Raw genomic sequence first — 27,511 nt, 5'->3', positions numbered from 1 at the left:
AATAATACGCAGTTAAACATAACTTTATAAAAGTGGCATAATACGCAATAACTTAATTTAATTAACGATGTGAAAACGCTTATTGTATGTGCGCATGTGCAAGATTTGTTGTTAATTTATTTTCTTTTCCTTTCTGTCCCGACAATGTCTTACCCAAAAGGGAAAAAACACCTACTATTAAACGTTAAAGAGCTTAAAATTCTCAGTGTAAGGCCTCGTAGATTAAATTACTTTACTCTTTATTTTCAGCTGATTAGCTCGACAATTTAATGGCGAAAGATACATTGAATAATTCTGTATTTAATAACATGATTTTAATAGTGAGTGAACCTATGAACAGAGAAGGCGGGGCTTCTGCTCTCCGTGGCCCCTCCCTCTGCTGCAGAATGACGCTCCTGTCATTTTCCCCTTTTTCTTTGGCTGAGTTAGCCAGCTGGGCTGGATCTTTAAGCATAGGGTAAAAACGGGCGGTGTGAGAGCCGTGTTTACATTTTTCCCCCCTCTCATACGTTTTGCACCACCGGGCAGTGTCACCGGAGGATAGCAGGACGCTGAGGCCGTGGATGAGCATCACGTGGAGGCGTCAAAGACGGAACTTTGAAGGAGCTCTGCTGTCTTTATCCACAGGTCGGAGGCATGAGCGGGAGAGTGGGAGACCTGAGTCCTAAACAGGCTGAGGCGCTGGAGCAGGTCAGTTTCATAATAATAAGAGTTTGATAACGCGACTGAATGGGGTGATGCCTTCACTCTGGCCTTATCTGTCTTCATCTGCTTCGCTGTTTTCAGTGTGTGGTTTCCGTCACAGTGTGAAACGCTCTAATAATGTGTGTAGAGGCTCACAGTGAGCTGTCACAGCATGCGCACAGACGCTGTCCTGCATTTATTTCCTTTCTAGCCCATATATCACAGTGGAGTCTCCTCTGTCTAATTAACCGAAAATATTAAGGGTTTATACGCAGCACTAATGTTTTCTGTTAATGTTAGCCATATACTGATGTGTTATTGATCAGCAAAGAGACTATGGAGGAAGGTTAAATTTGCTAAACTAGATTAAATTTAAATATCACCCAAGTTTGACACTGTGGTGTCTTTATTTCCTGTGAGTCTGTCAGTAAGCCACACTTTATGAAGGGCTTATAAGGATTTTTTAAATTATTGTCAATTTGAACCCGTTTCTCTCTCCACTCTGAAGCGTCTAATTGATAAATTGAACAATACTAACTGTGTACATGATGCTCTCCCATCCCGTATTGTTAAGGATTGTTTCAGTGTAATTGGACCTTGTTTATTGTCCATATTGAACTTCTCCTTGCTTCTGGCTATGTACCTTCAGCTCTCAAGCATGCCATAATCCAACCTGTTCTAAAAAAAAGGAACCTTGAGCTTAGTGATTTTGCCAATTTTAGGCCAATTTCTAAGCTTCCCTTTCTGGCTAAAATACTTGAGAAGGTGGTTCTGCTCCAACTGCAGACCTACCTTGATGAGAATAATATAAATGATAAATTTCAATCGGCCTTCAAACAACATCACAGCACAGAATCAGCATTGCTTCGTGTTTTCAATGATCTCCTACTAATGGCTGACAACGGACGCCCCTCAGTCTTAGTGCTTTTGGATCTATCATCGGCATTTGACATGGTTGACCATAATATCTTATTAGCGAGACTTGAGCACACTGTAGGCATCAAGGGCGCTGCCCTGGATTGGTTTAAATCCTATCTCTCCAATCGGCTCTCTACGGTACATCTGGCTACATCCTCTTCCTCAGCTGTACCTGTTTGCTGTGGTGTCCCCCAGGGATCTGTGCTGGGCCCTACCCTTTTCTCATTATACTTGCTTCCTTTAAGTGCCATCTTTGAGAAATACCATATTGCTTATCACTATTATGCAGATGATATCCAGCTCTATTTTGAGCTAAACGACGATCTTGCTCTGTCTCTGAATAGCCTCCGAGAATGCATGTCTGAGGCCAAGAAGTGGTTGTTGTCGAATTCTCTTATCCTTAATGAGAAGAAAACCGAGATTATGATTTTTGGTAGTAATGCCCTTCGTGCCAAACTCCGGGATGCCTTTGGTTTTCTTAGTTGTTCTCTCTCTGATACTGTCAGGAATCTGGGTGTCTTATTTGACAGCTCCTTTTCACTTGACAAACAAGTGTCTGCTGTTGTCAGATCTAGTTTTTACCAGCTTCGTCTTATCTCTAAGGCTAGGCGCTACATCCCGCATAAAGATCTCGAAAAGCTCATCCACGCCTTTGTAACGTCGAGGCTAGACTATTGTAATTCACTTTATTGTGGTCTCCACTCTTCCCTTTTACAGAGATTACAGACAGTTCAGAATGCTGCAGCTCGCATTCTAACTAAAACCAGCAAGTTTGCCCACATTACTCCTGTCCTTGCCGATCTGCACTGGTTGCCTGTCAAATATCGTATTCAACTTAAAATTTTGTTGTTTACTTTTAAAATTACTAACAACACTGCACCCAGCTACCTTAAGGACCTTTTAAACCCTTATGCTCCTGCTAGGGCTTTAAGGTCATCGTCACAGTTACTGCTGGCTCAGCCCAGATCTCGACTTAAGACTAGAGGTGATCGATCGTTTGCTCTTGTTGCACCTGTGCTGTGGAACAATCTCCCGATTGGCATCCGGGCATCTGATTCTATTCATTCTTTTAAATCACAGCTTAAAACATATCTTTTTAAACTTGCCTTCTCCACCTTTTAATTGCTGGTTTGTTTGTTTGTTTGTTTGTTTGTTTGGTTCCTGTGACCTATTGACCTCTTGTATTAATTCCCTCCTATCTTTCTATTGGTGTCTTTTATTATGGTGGTACAGCTTTTATCTTGCTATTACCCATGTGCTGTAGTCATTCTTATTGGTAGCTTTTATCTATGAACATAACTCGTTATTTTTATTTATCCGTTATCAATGTTTGAACCTTTTATTGTTTTATGTAAAGCACTTTGGTATGCCCAAGGCTTTTAAATGTGCTCTATAAATAAAGATGATTATTATTGTTGTTGTTGTTGTTGTTGTTGTTGTTGTTGTTGTTGTTTTAAACTTGATTATATTTTGATTTTTTTAAAGATCAGAATTCAGCCCATAGAATAAGGACGGCGTTGTAGCAAATAATCAGCTAATCTGACTAAGAAACTCAGATTTTAGTTGCTGTCTAAAACCCATTAGATAGTCAGTGTTCAATACATTTAAAATCCTAATATTTTACAAGCCAGTGATGTTCCAAATAATTATTTGTGTATTTGCAAAAAAAACATTTGTATCCATATTTAAATGAATGTAAATGACTTTTTGGCCTATAATTTGCCAAACAACGGACAAGTAATTCTGAGACAGAAAAAAGGAGCTGCAGTTAGTTTTTGGCACAGTAACATTTACGTCTCACTGACATTAAAAATGTCCTTTTCTCCATCTGTATGTAAACAAAGTGTTAATAAAAATATATTAAAACGTCTTTTTTAAGATTACCCCTGTGCTCGTCGGTGCACATTTTCCACCAAGAAGTGAGAGTGGGAAAACATCACTGAAAAACAATAGGTGCTATTTCAGATTTATAGTGCTGTGCAAACGTCTTGAGCCATCATCATTTCTTTATATTTTGGGGCCGGTGATGTCGGTGATCTTGTCTAAATGAATGGAATTATGAACTTGGGAAAGTACAATCAGATTTTCATCCACCATACAAAACCATCTGGAAAGCATGTGATTGGCAACGGCTTCGTTTTTCAGCATGACACTGATCCCAACCACACAGCCAGTGCAGTAAACCCATCATGGATAGAAAACAAACAAACAACACCAAATGGAGCACTAGCAGTCATGATCGGCCTCTCCAGAGCCTGGATTTCAACATTATCACTGCAGTGTGGGATCATATAGACAGACAATGGGAAACAAAAAGCCACCAACATCTAAAGAAGAGCTTCGAATGTCCTTCATGAACCATAGAGAACTATTCCTAAAGACGTCAAACCAAATATTGACTTTCAAGCTCCTGTTTGTGCCTTATGTTTCAGTAAGTCGTTGCACCCATTTCCCATTTTTCTAACAAATTATTAACTATAAAGAAATCTGATGTGGCTCAAGACCTTTGCAAAACATAAGTTCAAACTAGTATTTCAGACAGTGAAACAGTGATTTCCTTTAACCAATAAATTACATAAATTACTTTTGAAACATGCTGCGGTCATTGAGCTGTCAAGAAAAATAACATTTTTTGTCCTTGCACAGGTTAGTAACAAGTGAGCATATCCTGAATAATCCTTCTGACTCTTAGGGTCCCTGTAGTTTACAAAATGGACTTAATTTTGTATTTGTTATGACAAAAAAACAGTAACTCATCCAATAAACCCACAAGGACAGTGTTTTACTGGAACATTTCTAGATACAGTTATTGGTTAACAGCTTGTGAGCGGCTAATCACAAGCCAGTGAGCTTGTGGTTTCACAGTCAGATCCACCCTTTGTCATGTGATGGATTGTGTAGATTACTGGACTCATCAGATGGAATTAATTAAGGAAGAAAAAACAAACCTTTATGTTTGTGTTGTTTAAATCCAGCAGGAAACAAATCACATAAAGCCAAACAGGAGCAACACAATGGAAAAGCCACAGGCAGACAAACATTCAGTTCAGTGTAGGCAATTAGAAACACCAGGGTACACAGCTGAAACCAATCAGGGAAAACAAGACAAGGGAAGCAAAACTGAATATAGGGCACAAAAATATGGAGAATATCAGAATAAAACAGGAAGGAACTTAACATAGCGATGGAGACTTAACTAGACACAGGCAACACGGGTGAGGAAGGGTGAACTGAGACAGGGAACACAATACACACAACAGTAACTGTAAAAAAAGGCAGAAGAGTGAGAACACAAGACACTGAGAATTAAACTGAAGAAAGTTTATAATAAGAGAACTTAAAGGTCCAAAAACACAAAACACAGGGTTCATAACACGACTGCCCTAAATGATGGGAAACGTCACAGTGGGTACGGAAATTTGTTTATGAAAAAACAGGCTCTGCCACGACTTTCTCGCAAAATAATTCCTTTCTGGATAAATAAACATTGAAAAAAACAAAGCAGTTCTTAGTCATTAGCAACATTATCAGCTGCACCCCATTAAGAGCAGTCCTGTTGGAAGACCACGTTCAGCTCCACATCTGTTATCATATGATGTCAGGGGTCTGCTGTCATTCATCATTTAGCTGAAGGGAAAGTCTGTTATCTGCATCTATACACACTGCAAAGTGTACGATAAGGCCAAAAGTTTATGGACATGTTCTATTAGTTCATATTAACCCTCCACAGCAGAGGTCTCTGCTGCAGGGCAGGAGTGTTTTTACAGTAAGAAAGATTGAGACATATACTACACTGTTATGATAAAGGTAGATAAATTATACATAGACTAGCATTTCTACTGCAAGGCTCCTTCACCGAGTCACACCCACATTCATACAGTGCTTTTATCTTTGTTGATCTGTGCGCACACTCACACAGCATCAGGGTTTAGTAGTTTGCTCCAGGCGATCGTGGTGATTCCAGCTTTACTAAACAGCCGTTTAGTTCCATGTGTCTTTAAAAGTTCACTATTATGTGAACATTGTAATCCACATGCAGTGTGGTATATTGCTAAAATTGCACATATTTTTCTAAAATGATCTCAGGCTTATTAAATTAAAGATGGAAATTAAAGATCTCATTAACTGTCATTTAAAATGATGGGTCATGATCGTTTTAATCGAGTAACAAACCAAAAAATAATAAAATTGTTTGCTCTTCTTTTCTCAGTCTGGTGCTGTGAAGCATATGAGATGCTCCTGTGTCTCTTATCCACATCCGTTAAGTTATGGGTTTATGGGAAGTTTTGGTGCTGCTGAAAAAACTGATTTTCATTGCCTGGCAAAGTATCTGATTTAAACTGTGGGTGCAAAAAAACGTTTTAGTGATTTATGGTTAAAACCAGCAGCAGTTACTGTAGGTTTGGTGCGTGGACAGAAGGATGTGACTTTATTTCTATATATGAAAAGACATTAAAATACATACAGTTAGACCAATAAAATTGTAGGTTTAATCAATATCTTTTTACAGCAGTGGTTTTCAGTGGTTGAAAAAGTATTTCAGGCCTGAGAGGTCGGTTGGGTTGTCTGGCTTTCTGGGTGTGTCTCGTATTTTGCCGGAATATGGTGTTAAGTGGAAGGTGTGTGGATTTCAGGTAACGTCACGTGATCAAGGTGACACACTGATATCAGGACACTTGACATGTTTCAACATGATAGTGCACATAAAGCCAGGCACTTAAAGAACTGGGTTTATTATTTCAGAACTGAACTAGTCCGCACAGATACATGAAACCTCCACCTCATCCAACACCTCAGGGATGGACAGACACACTGACTGAGCTGTAGTGGCTGTATGGGAACAAACTCCACCATCCTAATGGAAAACCTGACCATCCTGCATTTTGCAGCAACTGAACTTTTAATATTTGCCGTTTATTTCTGCCCTTTGTTTTACATTAAACTGACAAAACCAGCGATACAAATATTTCTTCTTTGTTTTAGGAAGAAATCTGACAAATCCATCCTCCATCTGTTTCTTTTCTCAACAAATACTTTTCTATGATTGCAAAACCTGCAGCCACACCCCCAAGAATTAACCTCCTGCACCAACACGGGGTTGATTTGAGTTTATATGACCTCTTTTATGGGCCCCAAACTTATTATTTGACTTGATTTTATTTGCATGTTTTATCAGTAGAATCTGCTTATTTCAAAATAAACTTGTGCCTTATCTGTTCGCATTGATAACAGATAAGGGGGAGAGCTGTTATCAATGTGATACAATGAGTTGATACATTGAGTGAATATAAATCATGATACAGCAATTTTGCAAAGCTTGCATTCACATTTATTTGTGCCAGTGACTCTTGTAAGTCACAATCTGTAGAAAGGAATCAACCTGCATGTGTTGCAAGGGGAAATGATTCCATACTCGTCCTTATCTATATGTATTTGTTTGACATGCTGTTGGCTATAAAGTAAGTTTAGAGCCTAAAATGTCACGTGAGCCTGCCTCGGGCTCTGCAAACATGTTTACAGGCATCAGCTGTAATGGAAAATAGTCATTAAGTCACAAGATTCGGTGACACACACCACTGTGAAGGAAAACCTCTTTTAAGTCCGGTTTTCACTCCCAGGCTCACAGCTGGAGACATTTAGTGAAACGTTTCCTCTGAAGTCATATGCCTCTTCTTTTCTCCCGTGTCTGATTGCAGTTTCGAGTACGGGTACAAGATATTCTTCCTCAACTTCCTGCACAGCATGACCACTTCCTCTTACGTTGGCTCAGAGGTGAGTTTACTACCACTTTGCATCTGTCACTTCTCCCAAACTGAAAATGGCAAAAAGCAGAAGTTTTCCCATAATTCCACATCCTACACGCTAAAGTTATTTTCTCCTGTAATGCAAACTGGGAAAAAAATCTGGTTACGTTATTTCACTTGTGGAGTAAGACGAGTGAAATAACGTGGTGGCTTATTGCATGAAAAGACATGAAGCAACGTGTTTTCATGACTCTGCTCACATAAACCAACATGTGCACTCAGCACGACACCTCTTATACCGTTGAGAGAGGGGGAGGCGGGTCTTCTTGTACCCCTTTTTAATGCCCCCGTAGGCCCCACCCTTCTGTCTGCGTCTGGTTCACATTTTGACACACACACACACACACACACACACACACACACACACACACACACACACACACACACACACACTAATCTGCCCCTCCCTGCCTGTCAGCTCTGACACTGTAAAATATACAAATGTGAATAAATACAATAAAATAACACGATGCAGACTAACAAGGGGAGCCTATAGAGAGTTTATTGAGCTTCTTTTTGCGAAGCAAATGTGTTTGGCAAAACGGTGCCATCAGATCACGATTGCTAAAGTTGCTGTCGAGAGGAGAAGTTCTTTTGCCAAAAGGTGACAAATAAATAAGCGATAAATACAAAAATTGGAGGTCTTCTTTGTGTAACTGATATCCAGAGTCTGAATAGGTGGTAGTTTTGCACCCTGGAGGAAGCGCAGCGATTAAAGCAGGCCTTGTTCTGATTAAGTCCTGAAGCAGAAGCCTAGCACTCTGTGTATCAGGCTAATCCACGGCTAATCGCATTAAAGGTGCACTACGGCTGTCTGCTGCTCTTCTAGGTTTCAGTTCCCTGGATTTTTGATAACAATGAAGAAGTGTCTCATAATGAGCATTTAGACTGGCGATTAGGGCGTGCTGTTCTCTTTAAGTCGGCCTTACTAAATGAGCGTAAATGCTGTGAAATGCCTGATTTGCTTCTCAGAAAGCTGAGCGTCACAGCTCCAAACATCGACAATGAAGGTCTGTTTGGACAATGCATGCTCTAAATGATACGAGTTATGTCACGCTCAGCATCACACTGTAGGAACAGTGCAGCTTAGTGATTCCCAAGAGGCAAAAGTAGCCCAGGAGGTATTTGTGCCATGGGGTACATGAACAGATTAGTTCTGTATCTGTAACCAATCTGAAAAAACCTGCATGCAACCTGAACAAATCTGAGCTGAAAAGTTGCCTAAAAGTGATGAATAAGCACTCGAAGATGGCGCCTGGTCGAACCATATTGACTTTCAAGATCATGGATCATTGGAAATGTAAAAACTCGATATTTACCTTACATATATTTCCATCTGTATGTACACATGCTGCACCTGTTTCCCATTTTCCTAACAAAATATAAGGCAATGAGGGGTGGCTCGACACTTTTGCACGGTACTGTAGTTAAACTATGAGGATGACACAGTTAGGAAATATTGATTAAAGTGTGGCTGGCAGTTCAAGCTGTTGGTTAAGAATATGGAAATGCATAGTCTTAGCTAAACGTAGAGGATAAAAGCTCTTTTCATCTGCTTCCTTATTCACCAAATTCACCACAGCAGGTGGGATGCCCTTCCTGATGCAACCTTAAAAGGATTTATGTCTTCTCCTCAGATTAAACCATGGGTTTTTACACTTGGTAGGTAGACTGCACTGGATAAAAAGTTGCAATAGCTTCCTAAAATTATGAATAACAAGTTTAATTAACTAAACGTATAGCTAGCTTAAAATAAAGGACCGGTTATTTTCAGTGTTCACTAAACACAATTTAGAGTAGCTTTTAAAGAAAGAAATAACTGAAATTAACTGGATGAGTGATTGAAAGCGAATTCTAGTAGTAATTGATGGTCGTCACTGTTTGCTGGTCATAACTGCAAGTCTGCGATAATCTGAATGTCCAGATTTACGTGGGCCTGGAGTGCCATTTATGTTGTGCTTGTACACCACTCAAAGAATTTTAGATTACAAGCCACAATTTGAACGTTAAACATCAGAGGTGTTGTTGGTGGAGATGTTGTAGAGCCCATCTGACGGGAGCTTTTAGATGAAAAACAGTGGTGTGGTTTATTGGTGTGAAGCAAATAGCTCGACTTGGCACATGGTGAGGACGCATGATCACCATTAAAATATCAAATTCTGTGCAGACTGGGGGAGCCAGGGATTGAACCACCAACCTTCCATCTTGGTTTCCTGGTAAATAAACGAGAATAGAACATATACTGTGGGAATGAGAAGAAATGTGAAAAGCCCGATCACTTCCATTAAAGCCAGTCAGGGATGTCTGTGTGCTGTGAGTGCAGCAAGGATCAGCAGGAGAGTTAAATGGCAGAGAAAATGTTACCACTTCAGCCTGTGATCATCAAACAGAGTCTGCTGAGTCAGCGTTTATTAACCACAAGCGCCAACATTTTGTACAGAGACTTCCTCTTCTGACGACCACGGTGTTAATCACGTTTGTGGGAACATGTTCATATGATGACATTTTGTTTTCCTTTGATATTAGCACGCGTTCTTTCTTTAGAACAGTAAACAGTAAGAGTCCCTGTAAGGTGCACAAATACATTATCGCTTAATTTTGGAGTTTGATCTCCCTGCATTGTTTTTTAGCGAGCATGCACCAGTGATAGCAGCGAGACTATCAGAGTTATCCGACAATGAGCTGCACACGGAGGCTTTGTACCCGTAATGAGGCACATCGTAAACTTTTATTACACCTAAAGTCGACGCTGAAAATGTCTGGAGCTGTGAAGTGAAGGTGCATGGATAGAGCCCAAATGTGAAACATAAAAAGGAGCCTTTACTGGTACAAGCAGAATCCCCAGAAGTAGCTACAAAATAGGAATCCAGTGCAGAGATCACCAGGCAGCTTAAACAGAAGCCCTGACAGACTAGCTGCAGTCGAATACTCCAAAATGACCTCGAGGGTCTTTTCCTTAATATTTTTATGAGGGAAAGCATCATGAGCTCATAAGGAATTTTATAAGGAAAAGAGATCCATGATGCACAGAGCTGATTAACCTCCTAAGACCCGAACTCTTCCACGACTTGCATTTTTAATTTCTCTTTGATATTTGGGCTGATTGGGTCCTGATGAATGTAAAAACAAAGAATTACCAGATTTTATTTTTTTTTTAAACCTTATTTTTGTTTCTAAGAAAAATGAGAGCCACATATGAGGATATTGATTTAAAATTTCGATAGAACAGTAGCATTATAACGTCCTCGTAAGTGGATATCAGGCCCTTGTAGAGCAAAATTGAGTATTTTGGTCTAAATAACGCAAAAGGTGATGTCCACATATGTGGACGCCAGGTCCTAGGAGGTTAATCATGTTATTCATTCTTCCTGTTGGAGAGAGGATCCAGTACTACTCCTTATTACTTCTTATCAAATGTAGTCAATTAATGAAAGTTTCTAAAAGCTGGCATTAGAATTAAGTGATTGTATAACTTAAATGTAATTGGATAATTCTAATCTTTATGTAAAGACTGTTTGTGTGTATAAATCCACTTTCTTCATGTAAGAAGCAGATTTCATCAGAGCTGCGATTACATCTGTGGTTTTACCAGCCTTTCATTGAAGGCTCAGAACACAACGGCAAGTTATGGCCTGGAGTGAAAAATACTATTAACCAGCATTTACAGGTGTGCCACTTGTCAGCCACGTTAATCATTAGCTTTGGTTAATGGTGGTAAAGGTAAAGGACGCTCCTGTGAAGCCTCTGCTAAAGGGGGTCATAAGGGAAGCGCTGAAGCACTTTTGCCACACAGACACCTCCAGGTGACTTCAGTCAGTTAGAAAGCAGCGAGACACAGGTGGGAACAGAGCACAGGTGGGAACAGAGCACAGGTGGGAGACGGCTGCAGAGGATCAGGACGACAGACAGGGAGCGAAAGCACCCAAGAAAGAAACCCGGGGAAAAGCAATCAACAACATAAAATAGCAAATGGAAAACAGGAAGCCAGAGAGCGTGGCGAGGTTCATTAACAAGCAGCAGTCATAAACAGCACTGATGCGCACAAAGGCACTGATATCTGCAGAAACAGTAAATGGCCTGTGTTTGTATAGCACTTTACTTAGTCCCTAAGGACCCCAAAGCGCTTTACACAACCAGTCATCCACCCATTCACACACTGGTGATGGCAGCTACATTGTAGCCACAGCCACCCTGGGGCGCACTGACAGAGGCGAGGCTGCCGGACACTGGCGCCACCGGGCCCTCTGACCACCTCCAGCAGGCAACGGGTGAAGTGTCAAACAGTGTCAAAGCATGGTGGGGTGGATGGTTGATGAAGTGGACAACTACCCATTTGTCTTATTTTTGTGTTTTCAATGCTGTAAATTTGGACATTCTGGCCTCTAATATCATATAGACCAAGTGGCGTTTGAAAGAATAACTGTCATCTAAAATTTAAAAGGTTGAAACCGTTACTTCAGACCATTAAGGTGACATGCATGTCATTACTGACCCAGAGTAAGAGGTGGCCAGGTCTTAATCCTGGCCCTGCTTTGTGCTTGAGTGTCCTCAAGGTTGCTGTTAGTGTGCCAGGGGGAAGCATTAGCTGCAGTGTAATCTAGTGGTTGAGTAAGATGTCTCGGTTCACAGCACTGTCGTGTCTTTCCACCGGACTGTCAGCTGCAGAGCTAATCACCTTAAAAGGAGCATTAGCCTGTGTGTGCACTCTGCCCTGCATCACTCGTACTCACACCGTGGTCTTAATGCCGACAGCGTTACGGAGAAGAGCTGCACGCCGACCAAAGTTTGATCATTTAAGAGACTGGTTTATATTTCTGCATAATGGCGCCACCATCATTCAAAAACATCAGCGGCAACATTTTAATAACTCCTGGCTTCTCGGCTCGTTGTGTCTGACACCTTTACACGATTTATTTTAATGTTATTTGGCCAAAGTTGGAATGACATAGTTCCAACATGAGCACTGTACTGCCATTATTCCTGCTAATATTTCCGTTAGATTCCTGTTGATAAGCAGATTTAGGAATAATGAGAGAAAATTCCAGAGGAAGCTTATATAAATGAAAGCCTTTCTACATCACCAGCTGCCCCTTTAATTACAGCACCATGTGTTTGCGCAGTGGTTTTAGCTTTATGTAACATATCCTACATTGTATAATTCAGCATTAAACATTTGTTTAAAATATAAAATTTTACTATCTAAATTTTAAGAATCGCAGCAAAATTATGTTTCTTGTCTCTTTTCTGCGCTCTCTTATTTTATCATTTTAATTTGCACCTGTTGTATAATCCCATTCAAGCTTCATCTCTCTACAATGTGGAATAGAAGATGGATTTCAGCATTGATCATTGCTTTTTATTTCTCCTTTTCAGCCAGGAACTTCAATATCCAGAAGTCTGAGGCAATGCTGCGAAAGGTAATAAACGTGGACTTTCAGTTTTGTAGGCCTGGACTTTTAAAGGGCTTCCACGTGTAACACTCTTCTAGAAATGCATTGCACTGCTGAACCGCGAGCCAAAGTACGACCATAATGCGTTCCCATGTAGTGAACGACATTCATGCGCTTAGCTGCAGCACACAATGCTCATTAGTGTGGGAGTGGCTCCAGATTAGAGAGGAGCAGTGTGGTAATTTTACGCTGTGGATAAACTGAGTCATCACTGCCACCAAAGAGATAAGATGTAGATAAAAAGGATTAAAGAAGCATTTCCATTGATGGGATAAGATTTACAGTGACTAAATTTGCTGTTGTCCACTAGGGGCAGAATATGTGAAGCTGCGTTTGCGATTATTTGCTGTTTCTGTATTTGTCGTGTTTGTATCATTGTTGCCTTCTATGAAACACAGTTTCAAACCATGATTCAACCAGGGATTAAAGCGACTACTAATCATTCACGTGTTGCTTCCATTGCTAGTTGTCATCTTCAACAAAAAATGCACACGTACTTTATGCAAAGTCTGAAGGGAGGATAGGAAATGAGAAAATAAATGTCAACCAACACTTTAGCCCCTGATGACATCAGACACCTCTGAGAAAATGTCCCGTATTTTCAAACCTGAATGCTGCAGGTAGGATCCGGTTCGCGTTCATGTTTTCGCTGAAGGCAGATTTCCTCTGTTGTTTGCCACCTTCACGTTTCACTCCAAGTTGGCATCTGAATAAAATCCCAGGTTCTTATGCTGTATGCGGACCAGTGTCCTGCAGGTTTTAGATCTCACCCTGTGTCAATTCACCTGAATCACATGATTAGTTCATTACCAGGCCTCTGGAGAACTTCAGGACTTGTTGAGGAGGTTGTTTAACCATGTAAATCAGCTGTGTTGGATCAAGAACACATCCAAACCTGCAGGACACTGGCCCTCGAGGCCTGGAGTTCCTCACCCCTGCTGTGTATATAAAAAAGAAAGTTCTCAGTGTTTCAGCTCTGTCATTGAGACAGATTATTAATGTGGGTAACACAGTTGTTTGTTTCAACTGCAGCCCTGCTGATATTTAATGGTGAGAACTACTAAATAACAAATGAAAAAAAATTAATAACTTTTGAAGTGATGACCTCTAATCTTGAAAAAAGAAGTTACAAACAAACTCCAATAAGAAGTGAACGGGAAACCAGAGGCTAACAATCCCCAGTTACTATCTCAAATAAAAACAACAGGAAACTGCACAATGATGGCCTCATAAAATCAAACAAGAAGCACAACAGGAGACACAACAACTGAGGGCATAGACACAGACTGAATACACGCATGGAGGGAAAGGTTCAGGCAAAGAGCTGAAATAAATCAGACACTCAGAGTGTGGAAAAGAACAGAAGAAGGAAGTGAAAATGTAGCAAGCGACAGAGAATTGCACCAAATAAAACAGGAAGTTAACGAAAAGTTAACTGTACTCACACAGACAACAGAAAGACTCACAAGGAGGATGGAAAGTGAGCAAAACAAGAGTAAACATACAGGAATCAATAAGAGATGAGGACAACAGAAGCACAGATGGCACAACAATAACAACAGAAGCTAACATGCGTCCATCTTTTCTTCCAGCATTTGGAGTTCAGGAGACAGATGAAAGTAGACACAATAATCACTGAGTGGCGTCCACCAGAGGTAACCCCCTAAAAAGGTTTTATGTACATGTAATGTAGCTTCATTGTACTTTTAGAAAATGACACGGCTTCTTCGCTACTATTCCAAGCAGTGTTTGATATCAACATGGGGGTTTTCTTGCAGGTAATCGAGAAATATCTGTCAGGAGGCATGTGCGGTTATGACCGCGAGGGCAGCCCCATCTGGTACGATGTCATCGGACCCGTAGATCCTAAGGGCCTCTTTCTGTCTGCCTCCAAGCAAGACTTCATCAAGTCCAAGATCAGAGACTGCGAGGTGCTTCAGAAGGAGTGTAACCTCCAGTCGGAGAGAGTAAGAGCAGACGCAGCGTTCCTGTTCACACCTCAGACTAAAATCTGATTAACTCAAAGCTCTGCTGCAGCAAAACTGCATTCAGGTGGTGCAAAATCTGATTTTGTCTTTCACCAGTTAAAAAACAAGATCGTTAGGATTCAACTTTTAGTTCTTAACAGTCGTTAAGTCGTCCGCACCCACAGGCCCGTGGTGCTGCAGGCTGACAGGGACCAGCGGGTACCCTCGGAAGCTGGGAATTTTTATGAGGGCGATCATGGCTCAAGAGTTGGGCGTTCGTCTTGTAATCAGAAGGTTGCCTGTTCGAGCCCCGACTCCGACAGTCTCGGTCGTTGTGTTCTTGGGCAAGACACTTCACCCGTTGCCTACTGGTGGTGGTCAGAGGGCCCAGTGGCGCCAGTGTCCGGCAGCCTCGCCTCTGTCAGTGCGCCCCAGGGTGGCTGTGGCTACACTGTAGCTTGCCATCACCAGTGTGTGAATGTGTGCGTGAATGGGTGGATGATGGCTTTGGGGTCCTTAGGACCAAGTAAAGCGCTATACAAATACAGACCATTTATCAACAAAAACTTGCTAGTTTGGGTCCAATCCCGCAAACCCACCTCATCTTCGATAGCACGGTATCGTTTCATCGTTTGCACGGCTTCAGAACAACCAGGAGTGTTTCAGAAACAGGATCTTTCCTGGTTGGGCTTTTTATTTTGAAAATCAACCAGCCTGAATACTGTGCACGTTTGCCATATTCCTGGGATAACTCCCCACCTGGTGACCCTTTGGCCTCCAGCACTGCATCTTTAATTTATTTGAATAAGGATCAAAGTTAATGCAGCTGTTTTAAAGTTCAACAACTGTTTAAGATCACAGTTATTGAAAATTAGCTCAAAATTAGCATTCTTTAATCTTCATGAATTCATTAATTTTATAAATACTAAATAATCGCGTCCTAATGTTTACATTTTATTTTACTCTGCTTGTCTTATTTGGATGTCACTGAAACGGAATTATTTAATGCTCTAACATTATTTAATCACACTGTGGCTGTTTGTAGCAACTTGACTGTTAACTCTGCAGTAAACATGCATCTCTGCCACTTTTTAAAAATGATTAAAAACATGTTTTACTGTCTTTATGTCACCGTTTCCTTCCAGCTGGGGAAAAACGTGGAGTCGATCACAATGATCTACGATGTTGAAGGTCTGGGCCTGAAGCACTTATGGAAACCAGCTATAGAAACATATGGAGAGGTATAGACTTGTATGCACGTAGTGTAAAAGCAGAAAGAGCAGAAGAGAAGTTGGTGCTGATGTTTCTCTGTTGCACCAGATCCTCCAGATGTTTGAAGACAACTATCCAGAAGGGCTGAAGAAACTGTTTGTTATCAAAGGTGATTTCATACTTTTTTAAAATGACAAATTTAGCTGAACGTCCGATTGACAGATTTCTGCTTTTTCTGTCACAGCCCCTAAAATCTTTCCTGTGGCTTACAACCTCGTCAAGCACTTTCTGAGTGAGGCCACGCGACAAAAGATCTGCATCCTGGGAGGTGAGACAAAAACACTGCATGTCACTACCTCCTGTTTACAGGACGTCACCCGAAAGAGTGAAATTTAGTGTTACGGTTTCGCCGCTTTCACAGCCAACTGGCAGGAGGTCTTATTGAACCACATCGATGCTGAGGAGCTGCCGGCGATATACGGGGGTAAACTGACGGATCCTGACGGAGACCCTCGCTGTCGCAACAAGGTGAGTCAGGCTGCAGCATCCTGACTTGTTTTAGCTCGTTTTAGTTTGTTTTTGAATTAAAAATGGCTGAAAAGTTGGAGGCAAAAAATATCCATCACAGATTTACAATCCAATCCAATCCAACTTTATTTATATAGCACATTTAAAAACAACAAAGTTGACCAAAGTGCTTTCCAATAATAAAACAGAGATAGCAGTTAAACCCATACTTTAAGCATACAATGAAATCAATAAACAAAACAAATATATAATTGAAAAAGAAGATAAAAATAAATCAACATGAGTAGAATAAACAATAAGATATACAATGAATAAAATTAACAAAGTAAAAAGATTAAGAATGACCAACAGCTGACTAAAAACTGACTACAAACTGGCTCTGATAACACTCCTAGAAGGCCTTTGAAAAAAAGTGTGTTTTTAAAAGTGATTTAAACATTTCAAGTGTTGGGGCCAGCCTAATATGGAGGGGCAGTTTGTTCCATAGTTTGGGGGCCACAACAGCGAAAGCTCGGTCTCCTCGGTGTTTAAGTCTCGACATGGGGACAACAAGGAGTGACTGGTCAGATGATCTGAGAGACCTTTGTGGAGTGTATTGGTGTAAAAGGTCTGACAGGTAAGACGGAGCCAGGCCATTTAAAACTTTAAAAGCAAGCAATAAAATTTTAAAATGAATTCTAAAATGGACAGGCAACCAGTGTAAGGAGGCAAGAACAGGGGTAATGTGCTCACGTTTGCGTGTCCCTGTCAACAGGCGAGCAGCAGCATTCTGGACCATTTGCAAGCGTGATAGTGAAGCCTGATCAATACCAATATAAAGTCCATTACAGTAATCAAGGCGAGTGGTCACAAATGCGTGCAAAACTCTCTCCAAGTCACAAAAAGAAATAAAAGGTTTTACTTTAGAGAGCTGCCTCAACTGAAAAAAGCTTTTTCTCACCACTGTATTTACTTGTTTGTCCATTTTAAGAGCTGTGTCAAATTTTACTCCAAGGTTGGTGACAATTGATTTGACACACGATGTAAGAGGACCCAAGTCAGATGGAGGGACACCAGGTCCATTCGGCCCAAATATAATGACTTCAGTCTTCTTTTCGTTAAAATTTAAAAAATTCAGAGCCAACCATGCTCTGATATCCTTAAGACATTCTAAAATAGGCCTGAGGGGGTTAAGGTCATTGTGTTTCATCGGTAGATAAATTTGACAATCATCTGCATAAAAATGAAATGAGACTTCCAAGGGGAAGTAAATAAATACTAAAAAGAAGGGGCCCAAGGATGGATCCTTGAGGTACACCACATGGGAGGGGGGCGGAAGATGAATGAAATTTACCAAGTGAGACTGAAAAACTTCTATCAGAGAGGTATGATTTAAACCACTCCAAAGCAGTGCCTCTAATTCCAACATGATGTGCTAGACGATAAATCAAAATATTGTGATCTACTGTATCAAAAGCTGCTGTGAGATCCAAAAGCACAAGTAAGACAGACTTCCCAGAGTCAGCAGTTAATAAGATATCATTAAAAACTCTCAAAAGTGCAGTCTCTGTGCTGTGAAGTGCTTTAAAACCAGATTGAAATACCTCAAAAATGTTTTGACTCTCTAAAAAAGTCTGCAGCTGTGAGCACACTTCTTTTTCTAAAATTTTAGAAACAAAAGGCAGCTTTGAAATAGGTCTGAAATTACTCAACAAAGAGGCATCCAAGCCAGGGCGTTTCAGCAGAGGCTGGACCACTGCCTGTTTAAAAATTGCAGGTACATGGCCTAAAGTCAGGCTGCTGTTTATAAGCCTTTGAATATAAGGTCCAATAGTGCCCCAAACTTCTTTAAAAAAGCGAGGGGGAAGAACATCACTGGGAGAGCCAGACTTGATTTGGGTGACAATTTTACCCAGTTTAAATAGAGACACAGGTTCAAAATGGCTAAAAATTGCTAAAGGCGTAAAAATAACAGAAGGGTCATAAGAAGGGAGTAAAATATGTGCTCTAATAGATAAAATCTTCTCCACAAAGAATTTTAAAAAAGCTTCACAAGTTTCAGCAGAAGCTTCTATACAGTAGGATTGGGGAGGGTTAAGAACAGAGCTTAAAATACTAAATAAGACACGGGGCTTATGGCAGTTGTCATTAATAACACCTGCAAAATAGGCGGATTTCTGGTTCTTGACAATTTTCTGATATCTATGCCAGCTATCTCTTAAGATATCATAAGACACTTGTAGCTTGTCTTTTTCCCATTTGCGTTCTGCTTTTCTGCACTCTCTTCGAGCAGCCCGAGTGATGTCGTTCAGCCACGGCTCAGACTTCAATTTAGGCCGCCTGACCTTCAGAGGAGCAACAGTATCCAGAATGATTTGACAAGTAGATAAGAATTTTGCAGTCAGCACCTCAGTGTCGGCACAGACTGAGAGCTCTGAGTCAACATTTAAGGCCTTATTAAAGGCGGTAGAGAACTGGACGGCACTTGATGGTTTAAACATGCGAGAAGCAGTAGGAGGGCCACAGGTGGTGATATTACAGGGAAGAGAAGTTTCAAACAATACAGGCATATGATCAGAAAAGACGACATCATAAATTTGAAGATTATAAACAGGTAAACCATAAGACAAAACCAGATCCAGAGTGTGTCCATATTTATGAGTGGGACCAGTGACAGACTGCAAAACATTAAAAGCATCAAGTAGGTTTAAAAAGTCCTTTGCCAATGGTTTAGTAGGACAACACACATGAATATTCATATCACCCAAGATTAAAACCTTGTGCTTTGGACTCACTCATAAGACATTAATATATCTGCTGCATATAATCTCAACATCTCTAAAAGAGCAGCCTCGGTCGCTGTAGTAGTATGAAGATGTTTTCTTTGGTTGCCGGGTAAATTATCGACTGTTATTCTATTGTAGTTGTTTTGCCCATGTTGATAAAGACTGTATATAAAAGATGGATGTAGCCACCTTGACATCACTCATTGGACGATCTGTCTTGAAGTCTTAAGCACAATGCCCTTCGCCATCTTTGGGTTTTGAAGGCAGACTTGTCAGTCACTATGCAGCCACACCCTAAAGCGTTCTCTGCTTATAAAGCTGTTTTACTCTAACTGTGGCCATAATATAATATCCACATTAATTTGGATGACACAACACTTGAAACTAAGTTTATAAACTCCTCAGGACCTCATCACTGAGGTCACAAATCAGGTGAAAAGAAGCTTTACATAGCTTTGGTTCCTCGTTTCAAAGACTTGAAGTGCCTCACAAAGTGACAGAGAGAGTGGATCCATGTTTACAGAGACGTGAATGTTCAAGATGTTCAGTAAACATGTTAAGTGCGTATATTTTCCCTTTGTGTTTATTCTGCATTTACTTCATTATGTTGCATAAATATCTGTTACAAGCTTAAATATAAAGTTGAAAAGTGTAATTACAGTCAGGCTATTGATCAAGTAATGGCGATTAATCACAGTTAATAACAGAAAATTGTAAGATTAATGAGTTATTTTTTATTAAGCTTTCAAATTAACAAAGCAATGTGACAACTTTAATTTTCAAAACTGCTGTGAGTGGATAGCGTCTGACTCCAACTACAGCCAATCAGCCCTCCCGTAGACGCAGAAATAGTCACCAGTTTACCGTCCCGAGTCCCGTCTTGTAGTTTCCCTTCACTGATCTGCATCGTGTGCTCCTACAGTTTTAGCAGCTTCCCCTGTGCTTTGATATCATCCTAATATGTTGTGGGTTTACATTTGCCTATGTTTTACATAACCTCCTGCTACAGCCAAACAAACTACCACCAGGCTACTAACGCTGAATCATAAAATGTTCTGCTGGCTCTGTGTGTGAGCGATCCTGTTACACATGGATGAACCAGTCCAGTCACTGCAGGTCACTGATGATGAACGGGCTATTCCAGACTGGCTGCCTGCTGCAGGATAAATCAATACAGCTACACACACACACGAAAAAACTGTTCAGCAGATCTTTCTTGATACAATACAAAGGGCCTGTGTGTTGCACTAAAATGAATGACCAATAATATGTTTGCAGACCTGCAAATAAAAACAATCAGCTAAACCTCCCCCCCTGCTGAGTAGATGTCAGATGTTCTGTGAAGCGAGTAGTGGCCTCACCCCGCAGAAAACAGCAGCTTTGGTAGTCCTGCAGCCGTAGACGCAGCTCCAGGTGACACAACTGACCCGTGTTTGTCACTGTTTCTGTAGATAAAAAATTGGGCCGAGAACAGATGAGGAACAGAACGAGAGAAATTCATTTTGACTTCGTTGAAGGGAACAGACGCTCAGCCTCAAATGTTTTGCTTCTTTTTTTTAACCTTGTGTGTTTAACTAGTTGTCCTTTAGCTAGCTGTGTGTCATTGATTTTCTATTGTGTTATTTTGATTTTGGTCCACGTGTGAACTTGTGCTGCCCAGTGTAGTTGTGTTGCAGAACGAGTGTTTAACTAGAAAGGTTTAAGAGTTTGTGCTGATTTGTTTCTGGATATGACGCCTCGTTATTTTCAGGTACTGTTAAACAGTTAGTGGCTTTGAAACAGCTTTGATAACATCATTTTTATATAGCTTTTAAAATAACAAGATTATTAAGTGCTTTACTAATAAAACTCTCTGGAACAACACGAGTGTAAAAGGAGAGAAGAGAAAATCGATAAATGCAACTTTCTGTTTCCAACAGGAGCCGAGTGGTCGGGGACACAAATCTGAGAAATTTACTTCATTTTAAAAACCTACTTTAAACAAAATGAAACATACATAGCGCCTTATGCACCTCACAGGGTTTTTTCCCCGTCACTCTTCCTCCTTCTGTATGAACTGTGTAAATGAATCAGACTGATGTTCTTCTCACTTGCTGTTAGTTTTGTTTTCATTCTTTGCCTCTGCCTTTCTTTTCTGTACCTGTTCGTTTTTCTGTGGCAGTCATAAAATAAAATCATCTAAAGGTTCATATCTGCAAGATTTTTAGAGAAGTGGTTACACAATAGTTTGACTTCCTCCACAATAAAGCTGACATCCAAAAGCAGCTGAAAACTTTACGGGACACTTTGTGAAACCGTGACAGCTTTTCTCAACCTCGACCTGCAGTTGGGAGCTCTGTCTGTCTGTTCGTGCTGTTAACCTGCTCGTCACCTGCTGGACCGATGGACATTAATTCAACAATACAGGCAGCTCAGGTCTCATCAGGAAGTCACTGCCCTCTGCTGGTTGCATCCTGTATTGCACTGTTATGGGAAATCGCTGAACATCATTGGTTTGACTTTATGTGAATAAAAAGAAAAACCGAAAAGAGAGAACACTTTGCTCCTTTATAACATTTTTACCAGTTTTGTGCACAACTAGACATTTTACAGGCTTTCATAGCTGTATAATGGCACAGTAAGTGAAGCCTTTTCTTCTTTCCTTCACTTTTCTGCTCTCAAACCTCTCACTCATTGTCTATGTGAGTATTTGACGCCTGTTTTTTTTGACTCTCTGCTGCAGATAAACCATGTTGGACCAGTTCCTCCCTCCTACTACGTGCGCGACCATGTGAAGGTGGATTACGAGCAGTCTGTGACCATCAGCCGAGTTTCTTCAGAGCAAGTGGACTTTGAGATCTTGTTCCCCGGCTGCGTTCTCAGGTCAGTGATAAAAGTCATACAGAGTCTATGATTAAAGGTCCTGTCAAAAGGAGACAGTCATGTAGAAAGAATAGTGTCTGTAAATTTCTCAGAGTGGAGTCGATGAGCCGTAGCTAAGAGGTCTTAAAAAGAATCATTACAGAGACAGCGTGACTCAAAGCCGCAGAGCTCTGATATGATTATGGCTCATCACGCCAGCTTGTTGTGAAGTCACTCACTTCATTCATTGTGCGATTAAAGGTTGACGCACGCCATCCATTTTTGGAGCGTGGGGAAATAGATCAATCCATATCTTTAAAATGATCTTATTCCGTTCACTTATATCACAAGAAATCAAACGACAAACCAAAAGGGTCTCTGTTCAAGCTACAGCTGGAAAAATAGGAAGATTAAATCAGCTACATCTTTAAACTTTAAGCACAGAATCGTGACAAAAGAAGAAACAGAACAAAGTTAGGTTTGCTATTTTGAACATGTGACAGTCATGCTGACAACGTAAAATCAAGTGAGTAGGGTCCCAGTCAACCTGAGCTGCCACTTATTGCTCGGGAAGAATGTGCCCCGTCGTAGTTCGTCCTCTCCCAGCTGTAGTGAGACCATAGTGACATCATTCACTGGTTTCTAAAGTCCCATTGTGTAGCCTCGAGACAAGCGTTTCTGCCATCACCATCTTGGTTGTGAGAAACCACGGCTAACGTCCGTACCACTGTAGAGCACAGTCTAGCTTTCAAAATAAAGGCTTTGCTAATTCAAAGCATTTTTACATCCTGTTAGGTGGCAGTTTGCCAGTGACGGTGGAGACATCGGATTTGGGGTCTTTCAAAAGGCCAAAAAGGGTGAATGGAAGAAGGCGGCTGAGATGGAGGAAATCGTGCCCAGTCAGCGATACAACGCCCACTTAGTACCCGAGGATGGCTCACTGACCTGTGAGCGTCCAGGAGTCTGTGAGTGGCCTTGTGTTCGAGTGCTTCTGTGATGTTAAACCCAACTGTCTAAATACTCCATTCTGTCCTCCACAGATGTGCTGAGATTCGACAACACCTACAGCATCTTCCAGGCCAAACGCATCAGCTACAGTGTTGAGGTCCTGCTTCCTGATCATTTACAGCCCGCGCAGAACAACGGGAAGTCTGGCGACCACGTGGAAGTGGAGTGCGACAGTCAGTTATAACAAAGATGATGTCATCAGATCAGCGATGTTTAGCCGCTCAGAAAGCACAGCCTGACATAGTTGATTTGAACATGTCGTGTGGATTAATAGTGTTATATCTCAGTGCTGGGTGACTCGTATTCATGTGGCATCTATTTAGAAACTCTACCCACTCTCCTCTCCGACATCACGGATCCCAGATTTTCAGCCCATTTTATCTTTACTCAGCACTGGTGTTTCAAACAGGCGCCAAATAAATGAGCTGGGGCCCGTTCTTCGTACCTCGCTAAGTAGGTTAGCCGGATTAGATTGTTGACGATTTCGCGTGATCCTGGATCAGTCGGTTCCCCGAAGCTCATCCGGGACTTGCTGTCATAGCAACAGAGCCGTAAGCGTAAACCTGCTCGGGAGCAGGTTTACTTTATGTAAACAGGATTAGATCGCGGCCACGCAGGTATGTCCGCTTCATTTATACGAAAGCAACAGCGATATTCCACCACTGTTTCACCATAAATAAATAACATCAATGTAACTAAAGACAATGCAGCACCTGATCCATTTATTGATTTCACACAGGTCATTTCCTAAAAAAGGGAAATGTACTATTAACATTCTATTACATGTATGTGATTATTACAGATTTAATTCATATTTCAGAGTAGCAATTGTAAATTACTTCGTGTAATCAAGATGAGAGACCACGGCTATAAAAGCGAAGGTGGATTTGGGAAGCCATGTCCTGTCCGTATACGCGAGCCACCCATTGCGGAAGGTGCAAGATTGATAAGGAGAGTTTTCAGAATTCAGCGTATATTGCGGGACAGACAGGATCCTTTAGCTCAGCGCGACAGTGTGCTCATAGAGAGATATCGATTTTCCCGTGAGGGTATTATTCACTTAACCAACTTGTTGACGAGGGGGTGCAGGACCACCACCTGTCTTTTTTTCCTCTGCCCTTTTCTTGGTTGCTGTTATAAACAAACAGATTATTCCAGGGTCTCTTTCCAAGAGACTAAAAGCAATATAAGTGATAAATATTACCATTCTGTAGGATATTCTTATATTTCACTTTTACCTGTTCCCATGTTCTAGTGGGTCCTGTCGTGGCTCTAATGTGAAAGAGGATAAAATATAACATATTATAATATAATGTAATGTAATATAATATTGGATAATATAGTGTAATATAATAAATCTACCCTACCGCCTACTGGTGTTGGCCAGAGGGGCCGATGGCGCGATATGGCAGCCTGGCTTCTGTCAGTCTGCCCCAGGGCAGCTGTGGCTACAACCGTAGCTGCCTCCACCAGTGTGTGAATGTGAGAGTGACTGAATAGTGGCATTGTAAAGCGCTTTGGGTGCCTTGAAAAGCGCTATATAAATCCAATATATTATTATTATTATTATTAAATTACTTACGAGTTTGATTTGTCAGCAACTTTCTGCCAGCCCTCGCTCCTTGCTTTTGCAGCCTTTGCAGTGTTCCCTTGCGTTCTGATTAAACTCTGAAACTCCTGAAATCCCTCACTCAGGCGACCAATCAGAGGGTTGCCGATCAATGTTTCTACTATCGATGCGTAGCCCCTTTTACTACACCCAGTGATGTCACATTACTGCGTCCAGCTGTAGTAATCGTCAACAGCAGGTGTGTTCGGGGAACCGGATTAGCGAGCTCACGGTTAGCGCGATGATTTGATCTTGGATGTGTCATTTGATCTTGGATGTAGTAAGCGACGTACGAAGAACGGGCCCCTGGTTATACCACAGCGTGATACGGTGTAAACAAACAGCTGAAACCAGTAATGTTCAATTAGTATCAAACTTTGTCCATGTGCAAGGAAGTATTTTCTATAGATGCAGTAAAATTAAAGTAAAACTCTAAATATTTGAATTTATTGCAAAATGCACTAAATTTTGTGCTATTTGTCCTTTTTTTGATTCATCATTTATCAGCTGTGCCTCTAGTGATCACGCTTTCCCTGAACATACACTGTCATGTCAAAAAGAACATTTCACAGGACTCTGCAGTGAAAACTAAGAATCGCGTCATTCAGTAGCTCATAGAACCACCTTCAGCACCGTCATTACTTCAGCTCGTTGACATTTGCAGGTATTGGTTTATGCACAGCTCTCCTAAGGTCCTGTAACAGCATCTCAGTCAGGTTGAGGTCTGGATATTGACCGGACCATTGCAGCACCACGAGTCTTTTCTTTTTCAGCATTCTGTTGGAGATTTGCTGCTGCGCTTGAGCTCATTGCTTTCTTTTTCACATGACTGTGTTAACAATCAACTTGCATTCACAAAAAAAAACAAAAAACGCTTTCATCTGAATGTTTTTCAAAGAATTGCATTAATGTAATTTATTATATAATTTACTATTTAAGTTTTAAGTCCAAGACTAAAAATATGAAGGCAGAAATGAATATAATAAGTCCTCTTGTTTGGTAAAATATACAGTATATATTATTCCTGCTATTCCAGTGAGTGAATCGTGTTAGTCTGACTCAAAGCTGTACTAACACAGCTGTGCAGAAATAAAAATGGAATAATTGTAATATTTGTTTTGTTTGATTTGAAGCTTTCATGGTACGTTCCAACATTGATGCTTCACAGATTCAAAGACCAAAAACTATACTGATGCAAAACAAATGTAAAAACCAAACTGGACAGAGTTTAGATACAGGCAGTGTTGTAATAACTCAGAATGTGACACTATGGTAAATTGTAAATGGACTTGTTCTTATCTTTTCTTCTTTCTGAACACTCAAAGCGCTTTACACAACTTGTACATTCACCCATTCGCACAAGCACATTGTTCTAAGTGCTTTCTAAGTAACATTCACACACATTCATACTCCGATGGATGCATCAGAGAGCAATTTGGGGTTAATATCTTACCCAAGGATATTTGGCACGCAGGCTAGGGAAAGCCAGGAATCGAACCACCAACCTTCCGATCAGTAGATGACCTGCTCTCTCTTCTGGGAATTTGCTTCACCGGTTATTTTTCTGAACGTGATCAAAAATTTTTTAATAATCGTTAAATAAAACAAGGAAGGCATCCAAAAAGGAAGTGAATGTAGATGCCAGTCATTCAGTTCTGGGCTCATGTTTTTTCCCTGTCACCTGTGGATTACCTTTAAAGCAACCAGAAAAAAGCATCAACATAAGGTAACTGTGAAACACCTGGAAATTAGAATCAAACACCACAGCAGCATTACTCACCTGATGATTCACGCTGTGGTCATTCGAACGTGTAGTAAACTCTGTGCTGTGACATCTGGGGAATAGTCAGTTATTTTCTCGACATTATTTATTTCTTCCAAATTATAAAAAACAGTCATTCAGACTTAAATGAGCAGCTCTCCCTGACTGTATGTTCATCAACGACCGGCTGAGCAGGATTACAGTATTAATGCATCATAAAGATGAGCTACAAATCAGACAAAAACAGAATCGACCTGCATGTATACAGCGCTTTTGCAGTCTTACTGGCCATTCATGCAGCACTTTATGCAATACACCTTTAAGTACTTATCCAGCCCACAACCATTTAAAATCACCAGTGCACTTAACAGTCTCTGAGTACCCAGAATAATAGAGCCTGCACAAGCCACGCAAAACATCCCAAGCACCGCTACCCCAGAACACCCACAGTACCCGGGGCCTTGTGGTTCGTGCTCTTTAGTTTAAACTGTTTTTTTTCTGTGAATTTTTATAGCTAAACCAACAGTTACCGTGATGAAGACTGAAGGTGTGTGTTTGCAAAGACAGAAAGATTAAACCTGGAGAGCAGGTGTGCAACTGAGTGTGGCGCTCAGGTAAGGCAGGAATCACTGACCGGAGCTGCCGTGCTGAGCGGGAACAGCGAGCTCTGTGACCAAAGACACGAGGCGCTGCCTTGATTCATAAATATTTTATGTACAAAATAATGTTACAAGTATATTTAACATGTGTCACATTAGAATAATGATAAGTACTTTACATACAGTCTTCATATTTCACAGTACATACATGGGGGAAGGAAATCACAATTCTAGCTGACTGTTTACAATAAATACATGCTCTGGATGTAGGCATTGGTTTCATTTCTTACAAACTTACAGTGAAACAGAGTGCAAGAGTTCGGGTGTAACTACAGATGTGGCTCACTTCTAGTTGCTTTCGTGC

At 40.9% G+C, this 27,511-nt stretch overlaps 1 protein-coding gene across 1 annotated transcript; it reads left to right on the top strand.

Moving 5' to 3' along the window:
* Positions 1 to 396: 396 nt before the first annotated feature.
* Positions 397 to 23,582, top strand: LOC146621842 (SEC14-like protein 2). The gene is made up of 12 exons (XM_085366914.1): positions 397 to 690; positions 7,299 to 7,374; positions 12,780 to 12,823; positions 14,449 to 14,511; positions 14,635 to 14,823; positions 15,969 to 16,064; positions 16,144 to 16,204; positions 16,280 to 16,363; positions 16,457 to 16,563; positions 22,051 to 22,190; positions 22,965 to 23,134; positions 23,210 to 23,582. Exons 1-12 carry the CDS (start codon positions 637 to 639, stop codon positions 23,359 to 23,361), a joined length of 1,236 nt encoding a protein of 411 aa, XP_085223040.1. The 5' UTR covers positions 397 to 636; the 3' UTR covers positions 23,362 to 23,582.
* Positions 23,583 to 27,511: the final 3,929 nt, after the last annotated feature.

Source organism: Diplotaxodon limnothrissa, linkage group LG12 (assembly GCF_057381915.1).
Source record: "Diplotaxodon limnothrissa isolate DT_005_m linkage group LG12, D_limnothrissa_male_GT1.1, whole genome shotgun sequence".
NCBI lineage: Eukaryota > Metazoa > Chordata > Actinopteri > Cichliformes > Cichlidae > Diplotaxodon > Diplotaxodon limnothrissa.
Note: the sequence above shows the minus strand (reverse complement) of the source record. Positions and strands in the feature narration are given on the sequence as shown.

What these genes read in the sequence shown, in the direction of transcription:
- LOC146621842 (XM_085366914.1), top strand. Translation starts at nt 637, where the DNA reads ATGAGCGGGAGAGTGGGAGACCTGAGTCCTAAACAGGCTGAGGCGCTG. An exon ending in AGGCTGAGGCGCTGGAGCAG is followed by an intron (nt 691 to 7,298) that starts GTCAGTTTCATA and finishes GTCTGATTGCAG; the next exon opens with TTTCGAGTACGGGTACAAGA. An exon ending in CTGAGGCAATGCTGCGAAAG is followed by an intron (nt 12,824 to 14,448) that starts GTAATAAACGTG and finishes CTTTTCTTCCAG; the next exon opens with CATTTGGAGTTCAGGAGACA.